Raw genomic sequence first — 26057 nt, 5'->3', positions numbered from 1 at the left:
ACTTTCACTCTGGGATATTAAGCAGCTCACCCCAGGTCACCCAGCTGCCACCAGCAGAGCCAGGAATGGACTTAAAAGCTCATTTCTCTTTCTACAACTTCTGACAGTGGGAGTATGCTCTGGACAGGTACTCTCTCTCTCTCTCTCTCTCTCCTTTTTTTTTTTTTTTTTTGCTTTTGGGTCACACCCAGTGGTGCCCATGGCTTACTCCTGGCTCTGTGCTTAGTGATCACTCATGGCAGGAGCGGGGAGGAGGGGCTTAGGTGATACTGGGGAATGAACCTGCTTTGGCATGCCTTACCTGCGGGATTATTGCTCCTACCCAACTCTGCTTTTTTTATTTCTAGCAGAGTAGACATCAGTCAGGCCAAGGATCAGTAAACTCCGCCTCCATGTGGCACCTCCTTGGGTCACTGGAGGACATTCTTTGCACGTGGGCACCTTGGTTCAAACCCCAGCACTACGTGGTCCCCTGAGAACACAGCAGTGAGTAGCCTGCAAGCACTTCAGGGTGTGCTCCAACACCCCCACTGCACACACACCACACACACACACACACACACACACACACATCACTCTCCTTGGTGGTGGAAATACCTTCCTTGGTGTGTGTGTGTGTGTGTGTGTGTATGTGTGTGTGTGTGTGTGTGTGTGTGAGGCTCTGGGAGCCATATGTGGAAGTTCTCAGCGCTTACCCCTGGTTCTGTACACAGGGACCACTCCTGGAGGGCTTAGGAGACCATATAGACTTCTGAGGATCAAACCCAGGCAGACCACATACAAAGCAAGAACCCTATGCTCTGTACTGTCTCCCTTCCATTTTTATCTTGAACTGCAGACTGATTTCATCTAATTTTGCACAAAATACAATGCCAAGGGGGCTGGGGAGATAGTACAGCCTGTAGAGCACTAGCCTGGAATGTGAAGGTCCCCCAGAGCACAATTAGGAGTAATTCCTGAGCACAGAGCCAGGAGCATTGATGAATGTGCCCCTCTCCCCACTCCTCAAATCAAAACCAAAGCAAAACAACACCAATAAAAGTTTATCGGTTCCTGGCAGCCTCTTTCCCAGGCAATCATTTTCTCCACTTTGAATTTTGCAGAGATGAGTTATGAAAGGCACCAAGTTGTGGGTTTTAAGATCCTAAAACTTGCCCTGCCAAAAACCAAAACAAAGTAAAACAAAGCAATCCTAAAACTCCCACCAACAGGTCAGAGCCGCAGAAGGTAACAAAAGAAACGTCCATCAGAAGAGTCAGATGCCTTGCGGGTGAGCCGCCTCCACGCTGGGGCAGCACTAACACTGTGCTGTGGAGAAGGGTGGTCAGTTCCCGGTTCCTGGCAGCCTCTTTCCCAGGCACTCAGCAGGTGGCCATGGTCCGCCCACCCCCGGCCTCCTCCCACCCCCCCCCCCCCCCCCGCCCCATCTCCCCTACTCCGGCAGCAGTCTGCCCACTGCCCTTCCCAGCCTTTGCCCTAGCTGGACCCGGCACCGTGGAGGGCTGGACTAATCTATGCGAGGAAGTCACCTCGTGCTACCAGTGTCAGCAGCGCACTGGCCTAGGGCTCTGTAAGTCCTCCCCCAGCGTCCACTAAGTCCTGGCTTGCAAGCAAGCTCCACTGCAGCCCGGCTCCACCCGCAGGGCCGCAAGGCCAAGTCCCGCCCTCCGCCAACCCCGCCCCCTCGTTCGGCCCCGCCCCATTCGCCGACCTCACCGGTCTAGCCCCGCCCCTTCCAGCCCGCCCCTGGCCACGCCCCAGAGGGCGTGTCCATCTCCGCGCCTGCGCACTAGGAATCTAAGCCAGCGCGCGGCGCACCCACCCGGGGCAAGTTTGGGCCCTTGGGGCTACCGTCTTTCTGCGTCTTTGCCCCAAATCGCGCTTTTTAAAGGCCAAAATTAAGCCTCAAATCCCGGTCCTGATTGCGTTCGGACCGGGCCCTCCCCGCGGCGCGGTGCGAGCCCCGCGTTGGCCCGGCCCCGCCGCGCGCCGCGCGCCCGCCCGGCCGTTGCTAGGCGCCGTTGGCCACCTGGGCGCGGGATGCGGGCGGGCGCCAGGTGAGGACGGGGCTGCCCCGGGCCCAGGTAAGCCGGGCGCGGGCCCGCAGCCGCCTCCCGCCAGAGTTCGGGACTCCCGCCGGGGCACCCGACAGCCCGGGCAAGGGGCTCGAGACGCGTGGGAAATCTGCGTTGCATGAGGGTCTTGTCCAGGGGAAGAGGCCGCAAGGGGCAGCTCAGCGGTGCCCGCGGGGGCGTCGGGGGGTGGACCCGGTGCTCACGGAGAAGTAGGTGGGTGGGACGGGGCCAAGGCGCTTGCCTGGCGTGTGGCCCACCCGGGTAAGGGTTCGAAGCCCAGCAGCGAACCCCTGAGCACCGCCAGGGGTCATCTCTGAGCCACAGACGGCTCGTGCTGACCGGCTGGAACCCGAGGAGGCAGAGACTGGACTGGACCGGACCGGGATCCGCGTCCCGGGAGTGAATGCAGGAGCGGGGATGGGTGCAGGGAGCACTCGGGGTGCCAAGCCATGCTCCAGGGCCCGGGGCCGTCTCACCCCAGCTGTGCGGGACTGGCAATTGAGTGCTGGGCCCCATGATGCTGAAGGTGGGCGGAAGGTGTTTGGGGGTTGAACTCCGGGCCTGGCAGCTCCCCGGGCATGTGCTAGGCCCTTGGGCTATGGGCTATGAGAAGGGGGTGTTTAGGGGCCGCACCTCCTGGTGCTGGGGTGGGGACGGCTATTCCTGGCTTTGTATTCCTCCAGGAGTGAGCCCTGGCAGTGCTTGGGAGAACTGTGTGTGGTGCTTGGGATGCAAACTGGGGTCTGGGGTTAACAAAAAAGCACCTTAACCCCTTCTGCAGCTAAAGGATTTTTTTTTTGCTTGTTTTGGGACCACTCCTGGCAGTGCTCAGGACTTAGTCCTCCTGGCTCTGTATTCGTGGATCCGGTCTGGTGGTGCTTGGGGGGACCCAATGGAGTGCTGGGAATTGAACTCAGGTCAGTCGTGGGCAAGGCAAACATGCTGCCTGCTGTATTATCGCTCCTGGTCCATATATATATTTTTTACCCTAAAAACCGACAGCAAAGTGGGTAGGGCGTTTGCCTTGCATGCGGTTGACCGGGATTTGATTCCTCCACCCCTCTCGGAGAGCCCGGCAAACTACCGAGAGTATCTTGCCCACACGGCAAAGCCTGGCAAGCTACCCGTGACAAGCTATTCGATATGCCAAACACAGTAACAACAAGTCTCACAATGGAGACGTTACTGGGCCCGCTCGAGCAAATCGATGAACAGCAGGAGGACAGTGCCACCCTAAAATATGATTTTGAAGTTTAACTTGAAGAATTCATATGTGACACTCTTTCTAAATGTTTGGAATAAGGTGGTGCTCTGAGCACCGCCAGTTATTACACTAAAAGCTGTAGTTATTAAGATAATATGGAAGAGAGCAGCAGTTTTGTAGAACTAAGAATAAGGTCCCCAGGGCTGAGTCAGAGCTCAAAGGGTTGAGGCACATGCTTCACCTGTGGGCCCCCGGATTCAATCCGTGCTCTTCATAGTTCCCTAAGCTCTGCCAGGAGTCGCCCACTAGCAGCAAGTCAGGGGGAGCCCCTGAACACCTCTGAGTGTGACCACCGCATCCAAAAATAAAAAACAGGCTGGAGCAATAGCACAGTGGGGAGGGCGTTTGCCTTGCACGTGGCTGACCCGGGTTCAATTCCCAGCATCCCATATGGTCCCCCGAGCACCGCCAGGAGTAATTCCTGAGTGCAAAGCCAGGAGTAACTCCTGAGCATCGCCAGGTGTGACCCAAAAAGCAAAATAAATAAATAATAATAAATTTATTTTGTAGTCACAAGTGATATTTTTAAATCATGTCTGAAAGGGATTGGTGGGGCCCAAGTGACAGTACGGAGGATCGGGCGCTTGGCCTTGCGCACGGCCGGCATGGGTTTGATCCCCAGCAACCGAATATTCCCCCCAGCGTTCGTATACTCCCCCCAGCACCACCAGGAGTGATCCCTGAGTGCGGAGCCTGAGCATTGCTGGGTGTGACCCCAAAACCAACCCCCAAAAGGACCTCGGAGTTGGGGAGTGTCGGCGTTAAGGAGTGTGCCTTGCATGTAGGTAGCCCTCCCTCCTTTGAACCCCAGCACCACGTGGTCTCCTGTGCCTCCCCGGATACAACACTGGAGGCCCTTCAGCACCATCAGGATGGTGCAGGTGATGCTGACACTGCATCTTCAGGCCCGCGCACTGAACTCCTGGGCAGGTTGACTGAACTGCTGGGGGAGACCCCTGGGCTTCCCCGGCACCACTTGGGAGGTTTCCCCCCACCCATAATAACATCATAGGGAGTGGGGGAATCGCCCCAGTGGTAGATCCTGAATTTATTTATTTATTTTTGCTTTTTGGGTTACACCCAGAGATGCACAGGAGTTACTCCTGGCTCTGCACTGGTGGTGCTCAGGGGACCATATGAGATGCTGGGAATCGAACCTGGGTTGGCCACATGCAAGGCAGATGCCCTACCCGCTGTGCTGTTGCTCCACACCTCATGGCCCTTCCAAGCACTGTCTGGTGCGGGCGACCCTCATTAGAAATCACCTGCAAGCTTGGAGAGACATTGCGAAGGGCTGGTCAGAGAGCAGGCTTTCCATGCAGAGGCCCCTGGATTGATTGCCGGCACTTCATGGTCCCTCCAAGCACCACCCGCTGTGGGCCCCCCACTACAAAAAGAGATAGGGAGGAGCCAGAGTGATAGCACAGTGGGTGGAGTGTTTGCCTCTCATGCAGCCAACCCGGGTTTGATCCCCAGCATCCCATATGGTTCCCTCAGCACCACCAGGACTAATTACACAGCAGAGGGCCAGGAGTAATCCCTGAGCATCATCAAGAGGGGCCCAAAAACAGAAAAACAAAAGAAGAGGGGAAGAGACAGGAGGATGGGACCTGAGAGATAGTAGGGCAGGGTAGAAGGACGTTTGGGTTGCGTGCTGCTGATGAGAATTCCATCCCTGGCACACATCTGGTCCCCCCAGCCCTGCCAGGAGTGATCCCTGAACACTGCAGGGTGTGGCCACCGAAAAAAGAAAGGATGAACAAGCTTGGGGTGATTTGATTTCTGGGCCTCTTGTGCAGTGTACCCTCAACTTTGGGGAATTGCAGGCTTTTCACTAAAAGATTGCACGGGTATAACCTTTCCAGAGTATTAGAAGTAAAAAGCAGATTTCTTTGGGGAGCGGGGTTCATTGTTTTCCTTTTTTGATCTCTTCTTTTTCCTTCAAGGTAAACATGGAGAAAGAGCTTCGGAGCACCATTCTTTTCAACGCCTACAAAAAGGAAGTGTTTACCACCAACAATGGCTATAAGTCCTTGCAGAAAAGACTTCGGAGTAACTGGAAAATCCAGAGGTGACTCTATTTACTGCTGTCCCTTTTATTTATTTATTTTTTATTTTTTAAAAGATTTTGCCTTTTATTTACTTATTTATTTATTTTTGCCCGGCGATGCTCAGGGCTGACTCCTGGCTCTGCACTTAGGAATCACTCCTGGCGGTGCTCAGGAGACCCTATGGGATGCCGGGGATAGAACCCTGGTGGGCTGAGTGTCAGGCAAACGCCTTACCCACTGTGCTATCACTCCAGCCCCCTTGCTGTCCCTTTTAAATGAGAATAACTTGTCTGCTGCTGCACTGAAAAGTCTTATTATGTAAGAAATAAAAAAAAAAGTCTAGGGGGCTGGAGCATTGATGCAGCAGATAGGGTGCTTGCCTTGTGTTCAATTCTTGGCCCCATCTCGTTCCCCTGAGCCTCTCCAGGAGTGATTCCCAAGGGCAGAGGTAGGAGTAAGCCCTGAGCACTGCCCAGTGTGGTCCAAAACACGATCACGATCACGACCATCCTGTTAATCGTCGATTGCCTTGAGCAGGCCCCAGTAAGGTCTCCTTCGTCCTAGCCCTGAGATTTTTTGAAAAGTGCCATATTCAAGGCTCTTTCAGAGTTAGGAGAATGAGACCCATCATTGTTACTGGTATTTGGCATATTGGGTATGCTACGGGAAGTTTGCCAGACTCTGCCGTGTGGGCAGGTTACATTCGGTAGCCTGCCAGGTTGTCCAAGGTAGTAATGAGATAATAAGATGTCACAATAAGATGTCATGCGGCTGTGAATGCGGCCACGCGCTTCCGGGAGCTGGGTTTTATAATACCTGAGTCTTGGCCGTTGATGGGATTACACGGCGCCAGGGGGCCAGTTGGTGGGTGTGGCACCCACCTACTGGAATTTGGAGGATCTGGGTGGAGGATGCTCAGCCCCGATCTGAGTAGGCTTGGATATCTCAGCCCCGGGACCCGCGTGCCTTTGTTCCTCTGCCAGTACCTTCATGTGTGCGGAGAGTGGTCTCAGCATGGAAAAATAGAGAATAAGCTTAGGTGGGAGGAACTCATCTTAAAGATCCTTTAGAAGTAAATGATTACTGAAACATCTTTTTTAAAATGGTAGCTAGCAAATTAGTAAGTTGACCTCCAGATCACAAATTAAAAATTACAGAAGTCATACCTATACAAGTTTCTTAGTGGCAAGTGCTTTTTCTGTATTTTGTCTTGTTTGGTGCCTGAGGGAAATGCTACAATCTCTTTGTTGACCAATAGGTACGGTTTTCCTTTTTTATAATCTTGGGCCGCACACCTTTTTTTTTCTTCTTTTTTAATGTAGGAGTACTGCTATTTATTCAGCCACCAATTAGCTGATTGAATTGTGCATGAACTCCACCTTACTTTTTTTCCCCCCATTTTTAATAATTTTATCTATTGAATCACCGTGAGAGCAGTTACAAAGCTTTCGGGTTTAAGTCTCGGTCATACAATGAAACACCCGCACCTTCACCAGTTGGGCCGCACACCTTGACCCCTTTTACTTACGGCCGCAGATATGGCTTTTCTTTTTTGTTTCTTTGTTTGCTCTTGATCTCACCCAGTGATGCTCAGGGGTTACTTCTGGCTCTGCACTCAGGAATTGCTCCCGACAGGATTGAACCTGCATCTGTCATGTTTTGTTTTGTGGGGTTTTTTTTTTTTTTTGGCTTTTTGGGTTGCACCTGTTGATGCTCAGGGCTTATTTGTGGCTCTGCACTCAGGAATTACTCCTGTGGTGCTTGGGGGAGGCGGGCTGCACGCAAGGCAAATGCCCTCCCCGCTATATATCTTTCTAGCCTGGCCCATATCATGTTAAAGGCAAGCCCCCCCACCTCCACCTGCTGTAATCACTGTAGCCCCAAGTATTTTTTTTTTTATTTTTTAGTGGGTAAAGATCTGTAGTTGTTTCAAGCTGATAGTGGAACTGATTGAATTAGAGATAGAGAATTCTACATTCTAACATAGTTTATTTATTTATTTTTTTTTGGGGGGGGTACAAAAGTAGGTGGTGCTCGGGGGGCCCAGGGCTTACTCCTAGCTCTTCACTCAGGCATCACTTCCTGGTGGGAACATACGGGACATGCTGGGGATCGAACCTGGTTCTACCCGGGTTGGCCTTCTCCCCGTACTATGTCTCTGGCCTGGGAGTTCCCACATTATTTGATGGGTACTTTGACTTAGGAGCTGCAGACCCTCGGGCAGGCTCACAGTGGGGATTCCCCGAGCGCAGGAATTCCGGCCTCAGTGCCTCTAAACCCTTCATCTCTCCGTCTCTCCGGCCTCTACTTCCCTACAGTTCCCAAGAGAAGAGAACTCATTGTGCAAATTATGAATCGAAGTTTGTTTTTAAAGTCTCTCTTTTTTTTTTTTTAGCTTAAAAGATGAAATCACATCCGAGAAGCTAATTGGGGTGAAACTATGGATCACGGCTGGGCCAAGGGAAAAATTCACTGCAGCCGAGGTAAGAGATGCCTGTGAAGGATATGGGTGATGAGAGAGTCGGGAGTGTGGCCTGAGACCCTCCTCACCGCCCCTCGTGTCCCCACGGTGCTCTCACCTCATTTCTCCTCGTGGAGTGGTAAAGCTTCAGTGACGAGACACAGAGAAAGAGCTGGCGGGTCACGTGGGCTAATTCAGTACCAGCCGTTCTGCTTTGCTCTTTGAAAATAGGGAGCTTTTATTTCAAATGAAGCTTTTGCAGGGACACAGAATGATGGTCCTACAAGTAGGGCACCTGCCTTGCATGCAGCTGACGCAGATGTGGAGGGGAGTGGGGAAGGTGGGGGGGGAGGCTGCCTGAGCTTATGTGAGTCCTATTTGTCCTATTTTTCTCTTGGGGCCTGTTTTCTTATGAAAACAGAATGACACCATTCTGCATTTTCCAGCATGTCACAAAGCCTCCCCAAACTTATTGAGCATCATCTTTATTACTGCTGGAAGTGCTCAGGGGGCCCTCTGTGATGCTAGGATCAGGCCAGGCTTGGCCATATGGAAGAGCCGTAACCCCTGCACTGTCTCTTCTGCCCACTGCTACTCTCAGTAGCCAAAAATAGGACGCAGCCACTGAAAATTGGATGTGTCAGCCAGCAGACAGATGAATAAAGAAAATGTGGTCTATAGGGGCTGTGGGGATGGTTGGGTTACCTGTGTGAGGTAAGGGCCTCTAGCATCCCGTTTGGTCCCTGAGCCCTACCAGGAGTGACCCCTGAGCACCCCTGGGTGTGGTCCCAGAACAAAACAGCTGAAACAAATGCCGTCTACAGGTACAGTGAATTTCTTTTTCTTTTTGGGTTACACCCAGCGATACTCAGGAATCACTCCTGGCTCTGCGCCAAGGAATCACTCCTGGTGGTGCTCAGGGGACCATATGGGCTGCCAGGGATTGAACCCGGGTCGGCCGCTTGCAAGGCAAACAGCCTCCCCATTGGACTCTCGCTTGGACCCCATACAGTGAATTATTTTTCAGACTTTATAGAAAGACTGTTAAGGCAGGGGAGATGGCTCTAAGGGCTGGAGCGCATGCAGGAGCCCCGGGTTTGATCCCCGGTACCTCACGGTGCCTCACGCACCACTTGCCATGGCCCTCGTGGTCCCATAACACTGCTGGTCCCAAGCAGCGTCGCATCACTAGAATGTCACCCTGACTGACCCCAGGTGATAGCACCCCTGGGGTACCCCCATGTTAGGTAATGAGACCACTAAAATGCAAGTTGAGTATTTTTTGAGTTTGAAGTCCTACAAACGTGACAAATTCTACGTCAGGAATAAATTTTATGCTGACCTTTTTTTTTTTTTTTTTTTTCCCTTTTTGGGTCATACCCGGTGATGCATAGGAGTTACTCCTGGTTCATCACGATGATGAATCACGACCAGCCTGTTATTCGTCAATTGCCTCGAGCAGGCCCCAGTAACGTCTCCTTCATCCTAGCCCTGAGATTTTTAAGAAAGTGCTATATTCAAGGCTCTTTAGGAGAATGAGACCCATCATTGTTACTGGTATTTGGCATATTGGGTACCCCACGGGGAGTTTGCCAGACTCTGCCGTGTGGGCAGGTTACATTTGGTAGCCTGCCAGTTTGGACTCCTGGTTCATGCATTCAGGAATTCCTCCTAGCCATGCTTGAGGGACCATATGGGATGCTGGGAATCGAGCCCGGGTTGGCCGCGTGCAAGGCAAACACCCTACCTGCTGTGCTATCATTCCAGCCCCTGTGCTGACCTTTTAACTCTCCGTCCTTGAATGCTTATGGATCATGAATTGTTAGTTTTCAACTAGCTCAGACCACGTAGTATTTTGGACGGAAGTCTTTTGGGTGTATTTGTAGATTGTTTTTCACCTTGGCACAGTTTGAGGTCCTGAAGAAATACCTCGAAGACGGCGGCGATATCCTCGTGATGCTGGGGGAGGGCGGCGAATCCCGGTTCGACACCAACATCAACTTCCTGCTAGAAGAGTACGGCATCATGGTTAATAATGGTAAGTTCTAGTTATTTATTTTCGGTTTGGGGGCTGCACCCGGCAGTGCTCAGAGCTTACTCCTGGCGGGAGCAGGGGACCATATGGGGGGGCCGGGATCAAACCCGGGTCCGTCCCAGGAAAGGTAGGCACCTCACCTGCTGCACTGTGTCTCTGGCCCCGAGTATTCTTATTTTAATAGGGGCAGCTACTGGAGCAATAGTACAGTGGATAAGGTGTTTGCCTTGCATGCGGCCAACCCGGGTTCGATTCCCAGCCTCCCATATGGTCACCTGAGCACCACCAGGGGTAATTCCTGAGTGCAGAGCCAGGAGTAATCCCTGTGCATCACCAGGTGTGACCCCCCTCAAAAAAAAAATTGGGGCAGTAATTCCCTCTTCTCATTCTGACTGGTCCTCTCCAAGGGCCCCGGGCAGCAGCAGAGGGTCCAGCGGGCAGGCTGGGCCTCAGGTCTGGGCTTCTCCCCTGGACGACACGGAGGCCGTCTGGGAGGGCGGCCTGGGAGAGAAAGCTTCTTTCTGATCTTGCTAATTTTTCTCGCTCTTCTCAAAGATGCTGTGGTTAGAAACGTGTATTACAAGTACTTCCACCCGAAAGAAGCTCTGGTGTCCAACGGCGTCCTGAATAGGTGAGCGGGTCGGAACAGAGGGATTGTCACCAGGGACCTTGGAGTCCTCCACGCACCTGCCCTCAGCATTCCTCAGCCCTGTCTTTGGTTGACCCCTTCCCTCCTCGCCTTTCTTCTATTTTTTATTTTTTTAATTTCATTTACTTATTTTCCTTTTTTGGGGTAACACCCAGCGATGCTCAGGGATTACTCCTGGCACTGCTCAGGGGACCATAAGGGATGCTGGGAATCGAACCCGGGTCAGTTGCGTGCAAGGCAAACACCCTCCCCGCTGTGCTATCGCTCCAGCCCCTCACCTTCCTTTTATTATTCTGTAATAAAATAAAAGACTGCACTTCTCTCCCCGCAGCCGCAGATGGCAGGCAGCCCTCGGGGGCTGTGAGCCCACCGAGTGGCCAAGCGGCCGTGGCACGGGGCCTCGTTTCCCCGCAGTTCTCCTGGCTCTGCTCTCCCGTGTATGTGAGCTGGCTTTCCTGGTTTCCCAAATCTGTACCCTTGTCCCCCAGGGTCAGAGAACAGCGTCACCCCAGCACTCAGCAGAGCTCCCCGCGGGGCTGTGGGTCAGACGCAGGCTGTGTTTCCTGCTCCAGTGGATTCGAATGTCCCCGGGGACTTTGGGGAAACAACACAGGAACTGCCACCCGAGGGGCACCACACGGGGTGTTCTCTAGGAACTTGTTCCTGTTTTCAAAATGATCCATCCCACACTTGCTAAACCCCAAGCTCTCTGCTGGGACTGGTATTATGGAATACAGACCTAGAAGTGAGTCTGCTGTCTGGGCCGTTTCCTCGGGGTTCAAGAAAGAGAAACTAATTCTTTGGTGCTTCTTGGGGATCAATCCTGATGGGACTCAGGGAACATACGTGGCCCTGGGGATTAAACCTGGGTCGCCTTGTGCGATGTAAACGCCCAACCTCCTCCAGTCCCCTAATCCCTATACTTCAATGTTAACTTTTGCAAGCTTCCCAAAAGAAGTGTGGTATGGATATACCTTTATTTAATATTGGAAAATTGTGCCCGGAGCAAAGCTGCAAGGCCTTCGACGAAGTTCATACTTGGTAGCAATGAATGCCAAGGGAAATCCGTGCAGGTTTTGACTTTCCTGGTTTTCTTTTTTCTTTTCTTTTCTTTTTTTTTTTTTTCCGTCTTCAAGAGAAATCAGCCGAGCTGCAGGGAAGGCTGTGCCCGGCATCATTGACGAGGAGAACAGTGGGAACAACGCCCAGTGAGTATTTCCCCAGCCAGCCGAAGAGAAGGTATTTGTTATTTATTGGAAGAGTTCTCTTTTGCAAAATGAAGGATTTTTATTTCTGATTACGAAATAATTTCTGGGTTGTAAGTGTGGTCTTGCTTGGGTGTGGCTCTAGCATTGATCTTTGGCACGTGTGTGCACGCGCGCGCGCACACACACACACACACACACACACACACACAAAGCTCAACAAGAATGAAGAGGAGGAGATAGTTCAAAGCACTGGAGTGTGTTCTTTGCATGCAGGAGGCCGGCTCCGTGCTGCACCTCACGTTGTATCACCCAGCACTGTTGCGAGTGTCCCTGGCCTTTCCTGAGGACATACTCCTGGCGGGGGAATGTCTGCGATGCCGGGATCCAGCCCAGCTCAACTGTGTGCAAGACTATTGTCTCGTTCCTAAAACTTTTTTAGTTTTTTCATTATTATTATTATTATTATTATTATTTTTGCTTTTGGACCACATCTGGTGTGCTCAGGGTACTCCTGTCTCAGTCCTTGTACTCAGGAATTACTCGTGGCGGGCTCAGGGGACCCTATAGGATGCTGCGGATTGAACCCGGTTCGGCTGCATACAAGGCAAACACCCCACCTGCTGTACTATGTCGCTCTGGTCCCTGAAACTTTTTTTTTACTTTTTCCAGTTTTGAATTTGAATGTTTGTTGCCTTTCTTCCAGGGCTCTGACCTTCGTGTACCCCTTTGGAGCCACTCTGAGCGTCATGAAACCCGCAGTGGCTGTTTTGTCCACAGGCTCTGTCTGTTTCCCTCTCAATAGGCCCATTCTGGCTTTTTATCACTCGAAGGTACAGCCTTTTCTAGCGCGGGGAGGGTGTGTGACTTCCGCTAAAATTGCAAAGGCGGCTTCCCAAACTGCCTGATGCCAGGGGTCCTTACAGTCCTGCGTAGTAGTATCTCAGTTATGCGCATTTGGCTGGTGGGGTAGCAGTGATGGTGCCAGAATTCATGGAATTAAGTCCTAAATCTGCTCTCTCCGGGAGAGCAGACACCACTGGGCTACACTAGCATGTGGCAGGTATGAATGGAGACGTTACTGGTGCCCGCTCGAGCAAATCAATGAGCAACGGGATGACAAGGGATACAAGTCCTAAACCTGTACTATCATTCAAAATACAAAACTTTTCCTCTACAGCATAAAGCTACTGATACTAGGTTTTTTATAGTAAGGGGAGTCTGGGGCTGGGGAGTTGGCTCAGAGGCCTGGAGTACACACTTGACCTGCAGGAGGCCCTGTCTGGTCCCTGGTACTATGTTATCCTCAGAGCACTGGTGGGAGTGAGCGCCAGTTTGAGCAGTAGCCCCGGCAATGCTCTTTGTGCCTCCCCCTGATCCCTCAGAAAAGGGCGTGTGTTAACAAATCACAGTGCTCAGAGTCGTGTTGTTATTATAAAGGTAAAGGCCCTCCCGTTGTTCGTCGATTTGCTCGAGCGGGCCCACTAACGTCTCCATTGGAGACTTTGTTGTTACTGTGTCTGGCATATCGAATCTGTCTCGGGGAGCTTGCCAGGCTCTGCCGTGTGGGCTAGATACTCTCAGTAGCTTGCCGGGCTCTCCCAGAGGGGCGGAGGAATCGAACTTGGGTCGGCCATGTTGGCTGCGTGCAAGGCAAACGCCCTACCGCTGTGCTATCGCTCCAGCCCGTGTTGTTATATACTTGTTATCAAGTATATATACTATATATTATGTGTGTATGTGTATAATATATAGGATGTAGTATACTTACTGTCAGTATTATTACTGGAAAATGTCTCGGTGCTAGTTGAGTAAATTAACTGGCAGTAACAGAATAATATCGGAGAGCGTCGCTCCTGCGTTTCTACCGTGGCGGGATGAGCACGCGGGTGCTGACCGGGCTCTCACTGTCGGCTGCTGTTCTGTCCTTGGCAGAACCACGGAGGGAAGCTGGCGGTGCTCGGCTCCTGCCACATGTTCAGCGACCAGTATCTGGATAAGGAAGAAAATAGCAAGATCATGGTACGCCTCCGTTTTCATCACTGTCAGGACAGTTTGCTCATTGATTGATTGGTTTGGTTTGGTTTTGGGGCCACACCTGGTGATGCTCAGGGCTTCCTCCTGGCCCTGCACTGCGGAGTCCTTCCTGGCTGTGCTCGGGGGACCATCTGGGATGCTGGGATCGAACCTGGCCACGCATGAGGCAGACACTTTCCCCGCTGTACTGTCTCTCCCGTTCCTCAGAGATTTTTTTTTATGTCATTTAAAAACACTGTTTGGGCCAGAGGGGTGGCCCAGTGGTTGGGCCCGTGCTTCTTGTGTAGGGGACCTGGGTTAGGTCCCCAGCATGCGTGGTCCCCTGGGCAGCACCATATATGGCCCAAACCCACCTTCCCCCCAACGTGAACACAGATGAGTCCGTCATAGCTCTCACTTTGGGCAAGTTCTAAGTCAAATGTGTCTTGTCTGCCCCTGGGATGGCGTGGGATCATGATGTGGGCTCATGCCAACCCTGGCAGAGAGGCAGTGCACAGCCCCCTGAGGACCCACAGCAAACTCTCCCAAGCCCTAAACTGGGTGAAGCCCCTGAGCATGGCTGAGTGTGGCCCCCCAAAAAGATGGATGGGACTACTGGGATGAAGGTGTGGGTATCCCTCAGGGTGGCGCCTCAGGAGTGTTATGTGTGGGCCCAGCACCCTGACATGGTGCGAGGGCCAAGCTGTGGGCCCAGCAGGCTGACATGGGTCCCGGCGGGATAGCAGATTCCTTGCGGGCTGCCCCAGGCTCTTCACTGTCCCAGCTGATTCTGCGGGTTGCTCCCTCCGCCTGAGCTGCTCTCCCCTGAAATGAGGCCTGCAGGAGGCACGGTGCCGCGTCCATCCCAGTCTGCTTTCCGTGGACTCGGCCCAAAGCCCGGTGAATGTCCAGACACTTCCTCTGGGGCCTGGCTCTGCTGTTCCCAGCACTGCAGGCTGTTGTTCATCATTGAGCAGCCTGTATTTGGGGCCATGAGCCAACCGGATGCCCTTTGACGGGTGGTTCGTTAAGTTTCTGCTACTGAATGTAGCATTTGGAGAAGGAAAATGTTGACTTGCTTTTGTGGGAGGGGCCATAGTTAAATGGGGGCTTTTAGTTTGGGGGCCACACCCGACCGTGCTCAGGGATCACTGGTGGTGGGTTCAGGAGACCGTTTGTGGTGCTGGGGTTAACCCGGGTCCACTGTGAGGAGAGTGCCCTTACCTGTGCCCTACCCGGGAAGAAAACTTAGAGCTTGTTCTGTGACTCCCACAAGGGAAGGGTCACGGCCCCCTTGTGAATTTCTGACATGCTCCTTCCCCTTTACCAGCCTTGTTCCTTTTAGTTTCAGGGGTTCCTCCTGCCTTTGCAGTCAGGACTCACTCCTGGCAGTGCTCGGGCCACTCTAGGGGTTGCTGGGGGTTGAACTCGATTGGCCGAGTGCAAGGCCAAAACCCTCCCCACTGTCCTGTCACTTTGGCCCCGTAGCCCTTTGGGGGGCTTGATTTCATTGTCTTGTCCTACTCGCTGTCTCGAATAACCAAGTGTCCCTTTGTGTTTCTTTAATCCAGGATGTTGTTTTCCAGTGGCTCACTACGGGGGATATCCACCTAAACCAGATCGATGCCGAGGACCCAGAGGTAGGAGGTTGTGGATTGTGACAACTTCTCAGTGAAAAATAGGGGAGCAGCCAGGGAGGTGGATGACTGGGTGGGGGGGTGGGTGGTGTTGCATACTGGCGGCCCAAGTTTGATCCTGGTACCATATGTCCCCTCCCCCCAAGCACTGCCAAGAAAGAGCACAGATTTGGAAGTTGCCCCGAGAACCTCCCAGGTGTCACCCCAAAACAAAACAAAACAAGAACGCTTCTAAAAATCTGAACTTCTAATCCTGATTTTGGATCAGTTTTGAAGTCTTGTAATATTGATATGGGATGGTTTCAAACTAAAGTGGTCGATCAGAAAAGGGCTCAAGAAACTTGCAGGAGAGTTTGGGTTTGGGGCTTTTTATCGTTCTTGTTTTTGGACCATATCCAGCAGTATCTAGGGCTCGCTCCTGGGGGTGCTTGGGGTCCCCTTCTTGTGGTGCCGGAGAGTGAACCCAGACATGCCGCACGCAAAGCGTGTTTCAGCCCTTTGAGTTACCGCTCTGTCTCTGAAAAGCACATGAAGTTTGTCTGTTTTGTTTTTGTTTGGGGTGATCCCGGCACCATATGGCCCCCCAAGCACTGCCAGGAGAGTGCAGACCTGGAAGTTGCGCTCAGGGTTTACTCCTGTCTCGGGGTTCCTCCTGGCTCTGCTCTCAGGAATCACTCCTGCTGGCGCCCAGGGAACCATATGGGGTGCCTGGGATCAAACCCAGGTTGGCAGCATGCAAAGCAAGCACCCACCTGCTATATTACCACTCAGGATGCCAGTTGCATGAATTTTAACCCCAGAATCTGTTAGGAAGTCATGAAAACAGTGGTCTGTGGGCCCTTGTTTTGTTTTCTTTTGTTTTTGAGCCACACCCAGCAATGCTCAGGGGTCACTCCTGGCTCTGCACTCAGGAATTACTGCTGGCGGTGCTCAGGGGACCCTGTGGGATGCTGGGGGTTGAATCCGGGTGGCTGTGTGCAAGGCAAACACCCTGCCCACTGTATTATCACTCCTGCCCTCTTCCCTTTATTTTTCGATTTCGGGGTGGAGCCCAGGGCCTCCCCTCTGCCAGGCCCACACCACTGAGCCGCATCCCTGGTCCCCAGAGCCCCTTCGAGCTGGGGGCGGGGCCTTCGTGGCTGGGCTCTGCTGAGGGGCCCTCTGCGGATTCCAGATCTCCGACTACATGATGCTGCCCGACACGGCCACGCTGTCCGAGCGCCTGCGGGTGTGTCTCCAGGAGGGCGACGAGAACCCGCGAGACTTCACCACCCTCTTCGACCTGTCCATCTACCAGCTGGACACCACCTCCCTCCCCAAGGTCATCAAGTCAGTACCCGGGCTGTCGCCGCCCTCGCTCCTTGCTGTGTGTGTTGGTGGATGCCAGGCCCTGGGCCTTGGAGTCAGGGTCAGAGTCAGTCTGGGGTCACAGAACAGCCTCTTGGGTCGGTGATGGAGAGACTGGGGTGGGCGCAGTGACGAGGCGGGGCTGGGCGCTGGGGTCTGCTTTGTTCCGGGGGGGACGGGATTTCCTCGCCGTTCCTGTCTCCCATGCCCAGATGTCTCGGTCACCCTGTCGGCAGCCCCCTGCCTCACCCCTTCCTCTGAGTTACCTGCAGCGTTTCCAGAAGCAGGTTGAAGTCGGGCAAGTGCCCTTCCTCCTCGGGAACAGGGATTTGACTTCCCCCGCGGGGCTTTCTCCCATTTCCCGCCAGCTTTCTTAACTGTTTTCCGCCCCCAGTAACGCACAGGAGCCAACAGTGTTGAGTGTCCCTGGCCTGGAACACTGTCTCCATCTGCGGAAGTAAAGGCTGAGGGTCCCGTCCCCTTTGCTAGCCCAGCTTCCTTCCCTCCGGGCTGTTCGGCAAATGCTTAAGAGAGCTGGTCCCCCTGTGAGATAGGCAGGAGGTGACACGAGGTTGTTGCATTAATGCTAGAGTATGGTAGTGACTTGGAGACAGTCAGATCCAGACAGAGGTGAGCAGGAGACCCAGGCCCGTGTCTGCTGCACCGTCAGAGCTGAGGAGGGCATCGGGAGATGGTGGGGGACAGTCCACAGTCTCGTCTCCCTATGAGCAAAGCCCCCATCACAGCTGCACCTGGTCGGAGCTGCATTCCCGGCTGCCCTTGCAACTGTGGTCACCCCTGGCTTCTGACCTGGCCTACCTGGGCATCATTTAAAAATCCATCCCCCAGGACTTGAGTGATAGCACAGTGGGTAGGGCGTTTGCCTTGCACACGGCCAACCCAGGTTCGAATCTCAGCATCTCCTATGGTCCCCTGAGCACTGCCAGGAGTAATTCCTGAGTGCAAAGCAGCCAGGAGTAAACCAGGTGTGACCCAAAAACTTAAAAATAAATAAATAAAATAAAACTCCATGCCCCAGGCCAGAGAGCCGTCAGTGGGCTGGAGACCTGGGTTCAATTCCTGGCATCACATGGTCCCCTGAGCACCAGCGGAGGCGAAGATGGCCCAGATTAGAACAGAACTCCTCTATTTTCTTGTCTTTTTGTTTGTTTGTTTTGCCTTTTTTGGCAGGTAGGGGTGGTGGTGCTGTGTTGCTGGGTGGGGATCGAACCCACGGCCTGACACAGGTGACACAAGTGCCCTACTGCTGAGACACGGCCCAGGCCCCAAACGTGCGTCTGTCCCTCTGAAATCCCCTGCCACACATATAAACACTGTGGTTTATGTAGTTGTTCATAACGATGTGTTATATAGGCATTTAGTATTCCAACACTAGTCCCACCATGATTACACCTTCTCTCCACCATTATCTCCAGTTTTCTCAACTGGAGGGCAATTCCCATTTTGCTTTCATAGAAGGCCTTCAAGAATCAATTGGAATTTTATTTTATTTTTAAAAATTTATTTATTTTTTTGCTTGTTGGATCACACCCAGAAATGCACAGGGGTGGCTCCTGGCTCTGCGCTCAGGAATTACTCCTCCTGGTGGTGCTTGGGGGACCATATGGGATGCTGGGGATTGAACCCAGATCAGCCGTGTGCAAGGCAAACACCCTCCCTGCTATAGTATTGCTTCAGCCCCTGAATTGGAATTTGAAAGAAGTAGATCTCTCTTTCACTCTCTCTCTCTCCCCCCCCAACTCCCTCCCCCTCCTCCTCCTCCCCCTCCCCCTCTCTCCCCCTTCCCTTTCCCTCCCTCCCCCTAGTGACCCTTTCTTACCACTCTGCTTCTGAGTGACTCCAGCCGCCCAAGGCACCATGTCTTGTCCCCCCCTCCCCCCACTTCCTCAGTCTGTTCTCCTCCTAGTGCTCCCGAGTCCTGGCTGGTGTGGGCTTTGTGTAGTGTGTGTGCCTCCGCCCTGAGTGTGCTGTTCCCAGGCCCATCTTGCTGTGTCGCTGGGGTGGTTTTCTGTGCCGCAGAGAACCAGCTGCCCACGCACAGAGGATGGTAAACCCCCGCGGGGCCCGTGAGCAGGCAGAGCCACTCCACACAGGCCTCCTTACGGCCGGAAACAGGTCTGATGCCTCTCCCGTGAGGGTGATGAAGAGGGAAATGCTGTCATACGTCACCGTGTCCCCCAGGTCAAACTAAAGCACCTGCATCAGAGAAGCCTGCTGTGAAGTGCCCGGGTTTCCTTCCCGCTTCTCAGGGAGGTGCTGCCGTGCCGTGGTACAGGCGATCTTGAGAGACCGTCGCTGGGCTCCTCGGCTCCACGTGTTTCCCACCCGCGTGCCGGGTGGCCTGCTCAGAGCGGACGGGGTAGGGTGACCGCGCGAACGCCCGACCCCTGCTCAGCCGTTTCCTTCCTCACCCAGGGCTCACGAGCAGCTGAACGTGAAGCATGAACCTCTCCAGCTCATCCAGCCTCAGTTTGAGACGCCGCTGCCGGCCCTCCAGCCAGCGGTGAGTGTGTGCGGGCACGGATCCCGCCGTGTGCCGCGCCGTGCGCCCAGCCCTGCTGCTCCGGAGACCCCTTTCTCCGGTGCGGAACCTGCAGAGGCCAAACCCTCTCGTAGGTGGTTTTTGTGGTGCTGAGGATCGAAGCCAGGGCCTCACGCCTGCAGAGCGTGGCTGTGCCACTGAGCCGCGGCCCCGGTCCAATGTATGTTTCTCGGGGACTTCTCCATGGTGTCCTTCCCAGCCGAGAGATCAGGGACGCGAAGCTGGGGCTGGAGCGGTAGCATAGCGGGGAGGGCGCTTGCCTTGCACGCGGCTGACCTGGGTTTGATTCCCAGCATCCCATAGGGTCCCCCGAGCACCGCCAGGAGTAACCCCTGTGCACTGCCACGTGTGACCCAAAAAGAAAAAAGGTCCTGGTAGGCTGCTGTCTCCTGCATGTGGTGGGGTGGGTCTATTCCGAGCTGATCCTGCCCCCTTGCCCGCCTGGTCAGTTCTCTTACTTGGCTCCAGTGAACAGGCAGGAGGAGTTGGTAGGTGTTGCAGCACCCCAGGATGGCCTTAGTTGGCCACTAGTTTCCCTCACACTTCCTCTGTCAATTGTAGCTTTGTGTGTGTGTGTGTGTGTGTGTGTGTGTGTGTGTGTGTGTGTGTGTGTGTGGGTTGGTTGGGCCCCACACAGCAGTGCTCAGGGCTTACTCCTGGCTCTCTGCTCAGGCATCACTCCTGGCGGGAATCAGGGATCGAACTCGGATTGGCCGTGTGCAGGGCCCGTGCCCCCGCCCACTGCGCCCTGGTTGCGGCCTCCTGCAGCCTGGTCTGAGAGACTTCCCTCCTTCCAGGTTTTCCCTCCCAGCTTCAGGGAACTGCCGCCGCCGCCTCTGGAACTGTTTGACTTAGATGAGACTTTCTCCTCTGAGAAGGCCCGACTAGCGCAGATCACCAATAAGTGTAAGTTTCGCCAGGGTTATTTTTTTTTTTTTGCCTATTCAGATTCTTCTGTGAACTTTCCTTTCATGGCCAGCTTCTGAAATTTTCCATGAGCGCTTAAAGCTGATTTTGGGAAGACAGAACATGGTCCTGACTATAAAATGATAAATTTGTAAGTGATGTCGTTTGGCTGGAGGCCTGTTGGCCCAGTGAGTGAGATCTGGTGTTCAGCGGACGCCAAGGTCCCGCTTACTCCTTGGGGCCTTGGTGCAGACCCACGGAGTGACCAGTCATCAATCCTGCCCCTGGCCACCACCAAGCACAGCTCGGTCATTGCTTAGAGGAGCGATGCAATAGAAAAATTAGGGGGCCAAGTGATAGTATGACAGGTCGGGGCTCGCCTTGCACTCCGCTGACCCGGGTTCTATCCCTGGCACCCCATCTGGTCGCCCAGGCCTCTCCAGGAGTGATCCCAGGGTACAGAGCCAGGAGGAAGCCCTGAGCACTGCTAGGTATCACCCCCAAACTATGAATAAATTAATTAATAAATAGAAAAATTCAGATAGGGCCGAAAGAACCAGAGGCCTCTAACTGAATAGGATCCTACATTATGTCCACCCATGGCGACATGTGGGTGGAGAAATGGCACCTCGGGCCAGGCAGCTGCAAAGCGAGTTGTGCTCCTGACGCCCACTGGGCTCCCTCTGCCAGGCGCTGTCTCAGGCACAGCCCACAGGCCCGGAGCCGCCGGCCATGCTGGACCAGCCTGGTCCCGAGAGTCCGGGCTCTGAGATGCCTGAAGGTACAAGGCCCCCACTGTGTTGAGTGTTTAGGATGTCCGTACATGGGGGACCGAAGCGATAGTCCAGTGGGTGGGCCACTTCCTTTGCACGTGACTGACCCAGTTTTGATTCCTAGTACTCCATACGGTCCCCCTGCATACAGAGCCAGGAGTAAGCGCTGAACACAACCAAGTGTGGCCTCAAAAACCATAGGAAGGAAATAATACACATAATTTCAGACCCCGAGACCCCAGAACTGAGAGCAGGGTGGAGGCTAGAGGGACGGTACAATGGGGGAAGTCATTTGCCATACAGCTGACCCAGGTTGATTCCCTGGTATTCCTTTATGGTCCCCTGAGCTTCGCCAGGGGTGATCCCTGAGCACAGAGCCAGGAGTAAGCCCTGAATATCGCTGAACATGGCCCCAGACCCCCCCCCTTTTCCATCTCTGAAATTTTGCATATGGCCAGGGCCTTGCTTAGTGGAAGAGTGCATGTGTAAGGCCCTGGGTTTGACTCCTGACACTGGAAGTGGTGACATTAAAAGTGGATGAACTTTTAAAATGTTCAATTAACTGGGTATAGTTGTAGTGTGCATTTGGAAAAAATGACTCCTAACTGCTACATTCAGTCACTGGGGCCACAAGCACTCAAAGACCAGAAAGGACTATGAAAACATGAAAATAATGGAGCACAGGGCCGGGAAACTGGCCTAAAGGGGCTCAGGGAACCACGAAGTACCAGAATTGATCCCAGGGCCTCACACTTGCAAGGGCCTCACACTTGTCTCTGAGCCACAGGGCAGTTGATCCTGTTTGTTTTTTGTTTGTTTGGGGGCCATACCTAGTGGTGCTCAGGACTTAACTCCTGGCTCTGTTCTCAGGGATCATTCCTGGTGTGGCTTAGGGGACCATATGGGATTCCGGGAATTGAACCCAGGTCGGCTGTGTGCAAGGAAAGTGCCCTCCCCACTGTACTCCGTCTCCAGCCCTGGATGGTCACTCTTAAAATTCTTTGGTCACGTTGCCCTGGAAAGAGGGAAGGGAGTTGAGATGAAGGGGCCGCAGCAGGCGTGTGCTGGGGCAGGGGGGAGGCCAGGGCTGAACCTGCTGCCCACTCTCTCAGGTACTGAAGACGACCTGGAATTCTATGTCAGGAAGTGTGGCGGCATCCTGGGAGTGACCAGTAAACTACCAAAGGACCAGCAGGACGCCAAGCATATCCTGGAGCACATCTTCTTCCAGGTGGTGGAGTTCAAGAAACTGAATCAGGTACCACGCCTAGAATTGACTCAGGCAGGTGCCTCTGGTGCTGTCCCTCCACTGAGCCTGTGTTCTGATTCACTCATTCCTGCTGCAGGGCCCTTTAGGGTCCCCCTGGGAAGCGACAACCCCGCACTCACCGCTGTCTTCCCACTAGAGGGGACGGCCCAGGATGCACGGCTTGTCTATTTAGGAGCTCCTAGGGCCTGCTGGGAGATGGCGAATGCTTGTTGCTGGAGCCAGAGCACAGCCTGGAGGACGTTTTCCATGCACAGGGCTGAGCCGGGTTCGATTCCCAGCATCCCACGTAGTCCCCGAAGCACCACCAGGCGTAGTTCCTGAGTGCAGAGCCAGGAGTCACCCCTGAGCTTTGCTGCTGCGACCCCAGACCAGAACAGTTCAGTGAGGATGGTGAAGGCTGCGTGGGCTGGGCTGTGGTTCGGCAGTGGAGCCTTGCTCGTGAGAGGCCTCAGGTTCCGTCTCCAGCACCACAGGGGACACAGTGTGCTGAACGTGGCGGGAAGAGGGTGGTCGGTTGGTGGGCAGACGTGAAGGTGCAAGCGAGTCAGCCACACGTGTGGCGGGGCCGAGAGTCCCGTCAGGCAGAAGGCCTGTGTGCCCTCCTTCAGGCTGGCCCTGCCCGGCGTGCCCAGGGACAGTGCGGGGGACCAGGGGCGTGGGAACTGAGCAGGGTGCGGGTTACGGTAGCTCCCTGTGCTAGGGGGAGTCTGTTCGCCCTCCACAGGAGACCAAGAACTGGGATCTTTTGCCTGACCTTCATCTTCCTTCTTGACAGAATTCCTAAGATTAAATATCCGCCTACTCAGTCCCAGTGGTAGAATTAATTGGTTCCAGTTTTCTGGAGGGCTTTTTTTGTGGTGTTATCCACAATCACACAATGTATGTACTTTGGGGCCATGGAGAGAGCTCAGTGAGCATGTGCTTTGCATGCCAGGGACCCTGGTCTGACTCCTGGCACCATCTCGGGTGCAGCCATAGAATTAAAAAGGTGTCCTACAAAGGCCAGTCGGGAGCTCAGCATCTGCCAGTGTGTGGCCTCACTCTCTGTGCCCGTCCATGCCAGGCCTGCTGCGGGCATCGGGGCTACAGCCGAGACCCGGACTAGCACATAGAGCCGTCCCTGTGCCGTGTGCTGGGGTAGGGATACAAGCACAGTGCTCGGAGAGGTGCCCCGAGACCCTGTAAGAAAGTCTGGTGGTCTTTGATCCCTGGCTTTTCTTGTGACAGCCTGCGCTGGCGCTGCACCCGTCCTGGGCGCCAGAGGGCGCCTGTGTGTCCCCCATCGGTGCAGAAGGGAAACGGAGTCCAGAGCACCCGGGTTCACGCTGAGGCTTCGCCCTGAACTCCAAACCCCTGTGTCTCCCTCCGCAGGAGCACGACATCGACACGAGTGAGGTGGCATTCCAGAGTCATTTCTGAGGCCGCGTGTCCCGGAAGCGTTGCTGCCTCTGAGACTTCGGGCGCTGCTTTTCGACCCTCCGACTCCCGGGTACAGGCTCCAGGCTCTCCTGTGTGAGTTGTGCAAGGTCCGTTCACTCTTCCTGTGCCACCCCGATCACTCTCACACTCCAGCCCGTACGATCCTGTGGAAGGTCCATTCCATTTTTCTAAGATCTGAGCAAATCTGTACTTTTATAATAATATAAAACTGTCTTTCATCGAAGTCTTTTCTTTCAACTCCAGTTGTAGACGCGACTCTCTTTTATCAAAGGCGCGAACTACCCTCGAGCTCTGACCCTACAGCTTTCGGACAAGCTCAGATGATTCAGAACAAACTCAGTGACAGTGTTGTGTGCCCCGCTAGACCTACTGAGAGAGAGAAAATGGCAGATCCTCCCTCACACGGACCACCCCCCCTTCACCGCCCACCTGCCCAGACAACTGTCAGGAGACTGTTGTCTTCGCCCACACTTTGTCCCCCACTTCAGAGCTCCCGAAACCGTCTGGTCTATCCTCAAATGCCATCATCTGCCCCCAAAGACTTGAGGAGACGGGGTATGTGATGTGGAAATGTCATGAACTGGGTCTCCAGGGGAGCCAGCTCTGGGGTACCCAGAGCCACTGCCAGCGTGCAAGGAGCGTAGCACACGGATTGGCTTCGCAGCTGGTTCTAGATTCCATGTCATAGGTCAATCTGTGACCTGGTGGAGGGAAGGCCACGCATGTAGCAGAAGTACGATGCAGGCCCAGGGAGGGAAGAGGCCGTGAATTGAGGGGTGGCTTTTTGTTCCTTTTGAGGCCAAGCCCACTGGTATCCAGGGGTTGTTCCCCAGGTATGTGGACAACATTAGCATTAGGAATCAAAAAGTTTCCTTGCATGTGTGAGGCCCTGGGTTTGATTCCTGACACCACAACAAAAGGTCTTTTTTATTTTTTAATTTTTTTTCTGATCATTTGAATTTTATTTATTTTTTCCAGTAGTATAACATTTCATCATTTCAGTCAAATTACTTTTTTTTTTTTAGCCTTACAAATTTTTGTGCTTGGGTTTCAGTTATACAATGATCAAGTACCCATCCCTCCACCAGCGCCCATCCTCCACCACCACGGGTCCCAGCATCCCTCCCACCCCCTATCCCCCTATTCCACCTTGCCTCTGTGGTAGGGCATTCCCTTTTGTTCTCTCTCTCTCTCCCAAAGGGTCTTTTTTAAACTCCAGTACAGCTCTGAGCCGATATTTGAGTGTCAGAATGAAGGGGGAAATGTGTCTGTGACAAGCACTCGTCTCCCTAAGGGCAAGGAGGAAGAGGTGAGGCATCATAGCATTCAGGGATCTGCTGAGTGGCTTTTGCTAAGTTATTTTTCATTTCTAAAACCAAATATAAGAACTTTTAAACTGATCCCCAAAGGGACCCAGAGTACTACATCTGCCTTAATGAAATTTAATTTTATTAAACAATTTGACTAAGGGGCCAAGGAGATATCTCAGAGGTCTCATGGGCATGCTTGGCATTTAAAAAGCCCGCATTTAATCCCAGCACATGGTGTCCAGCGCAAGGCTAGTGGCAAACACTGAGCTACAGTAAGACTACCGAGCATCAGGGGCCATAGCGATGGTACAGCAGGTAGTGTGTTTGCCTTGCACACGGCTCACCCAGGATCAGTCCCCGGAGTTCCATATGGTAAGTACTGAGCACTGACCTTAGCACCCAGTACTGAGTGTTGAAGAGAAAGAACTTCACTCATCGGCCATTGAGACCCCATGAAGGTGTTTCTTATGTTCGGTTTTGGTTTTAGGTTTGGGTCCCAGCTGTGCTCAGGGTCTACTCCTGACGTTCAGTAGTCCTCGTGGTGCTGAGGAACTGACGTAGACTCAGCAGCGCATGGTGTGTGTGCCCTGCCCCTGTACAATCTCTTTGACCCCTTTACACTAAAAATAGGAGTTTCTGGGGCTGGAGCGATAGCACAGCGGGTAGGGTGTTTGCCTTGCACACGGCTTACCCAGGTTCGATTCCCAGCATCCTTTATGGTCCCCTGAGCACTGCCAGGAGTAATTCCTGAGTGCAGAGCCAGGAGTAACTCCTGAGCATCGCCGGGTATGACCCAAAAAGCAAAAAAACAAACAAAAAAAGGGAGTTTCTGGGCCAGCGAACATGGAAATGATGGAGACTGGTATACCAGAGTGATTCTGAAAAACTCCAACCCTTTCCTCACACCTGAACTTGTGTCCCTCTCTTACTCTGCCTGATCCAGATACTAAAAACCAGGAACTGGCCAGAGCAAGGCAAACTTGCGCACAGCCAATCTGGGTTTGATTCCCCAGCACTCCATATGGTCCCCCAAGGGCCAGGAGAAACCCTCAAGC

General features: G+C 53.5%; 1 protein-coding gene across 2 annotated transcripts; it reads left to right on the top strand.

Annotated features, from left to right (window-relative positions):
- The first annotated feature begins 30 nt into the window (after window positions 1–30).
- IFT52 (intraflagellar transport 52) lies at window positions 31–23934 on the top strand. Of its 2 annotated transcripts, XM_056121992.1 has the most exons (15): window positions 31–127; window positions 1212–1270; window positions 5286–5410; window positions 7786–7873; window positions 9760–9889; window positions 10442–10517; window positions 11672–11743; window positions 12447–12573; window positions 13676–13762; window positions 15328–15396; window positions 16568–16722; window positions 19177–19264; window positions 20101–20209; window positions 22095–22240; window positions 23624–23934. In XM_056121992.1, the coding sequence occupies exons 3-15, from the start codon at window positions 5292–5294 to the stop codon at window positions 23669–23671; spliced, it is 1314 nt and encodes a 437-aa protein (XP_055977967.1). In that variant the 5' UTR covers window positions 31–127; window positions 1212–1270; window positions 5286–5291; the 3' UTR covers window positions 23672–23934. The 2 variants fall into 2 exon arrangements, with proteins under 2 accessions (XP_055977967.1, XP_055977966.1); XM_056121991.1 differs by lacking the exons at window positions 31–127; window positions 1212–1270 and adding an exon at window positions 1900–2084.
- The last annotated feature ends 2123 nt before the right edge of the window (window positions 23935–26057 follow it).

This window comes from Sorex fumeus, unplaced genomic scaffold (assembly GCF_029834395.1).
Source record: "Sorex fumeus unplaced genomic scaffold, SorFum_2.1 ptg000044l, whole genome shotgun sequence".
Lineage (NCBI taxonomy): Eukaryota > Metazoa > Chordata > Mammalia > Eulipotyphla > Soricidae > Sorex > Sorex fumeus.
The sequence above is the reverse complement of the archived record's forward strand: the minus strand, read 5'-3'. Positions and strand labels throughout refer to the sequence as shown.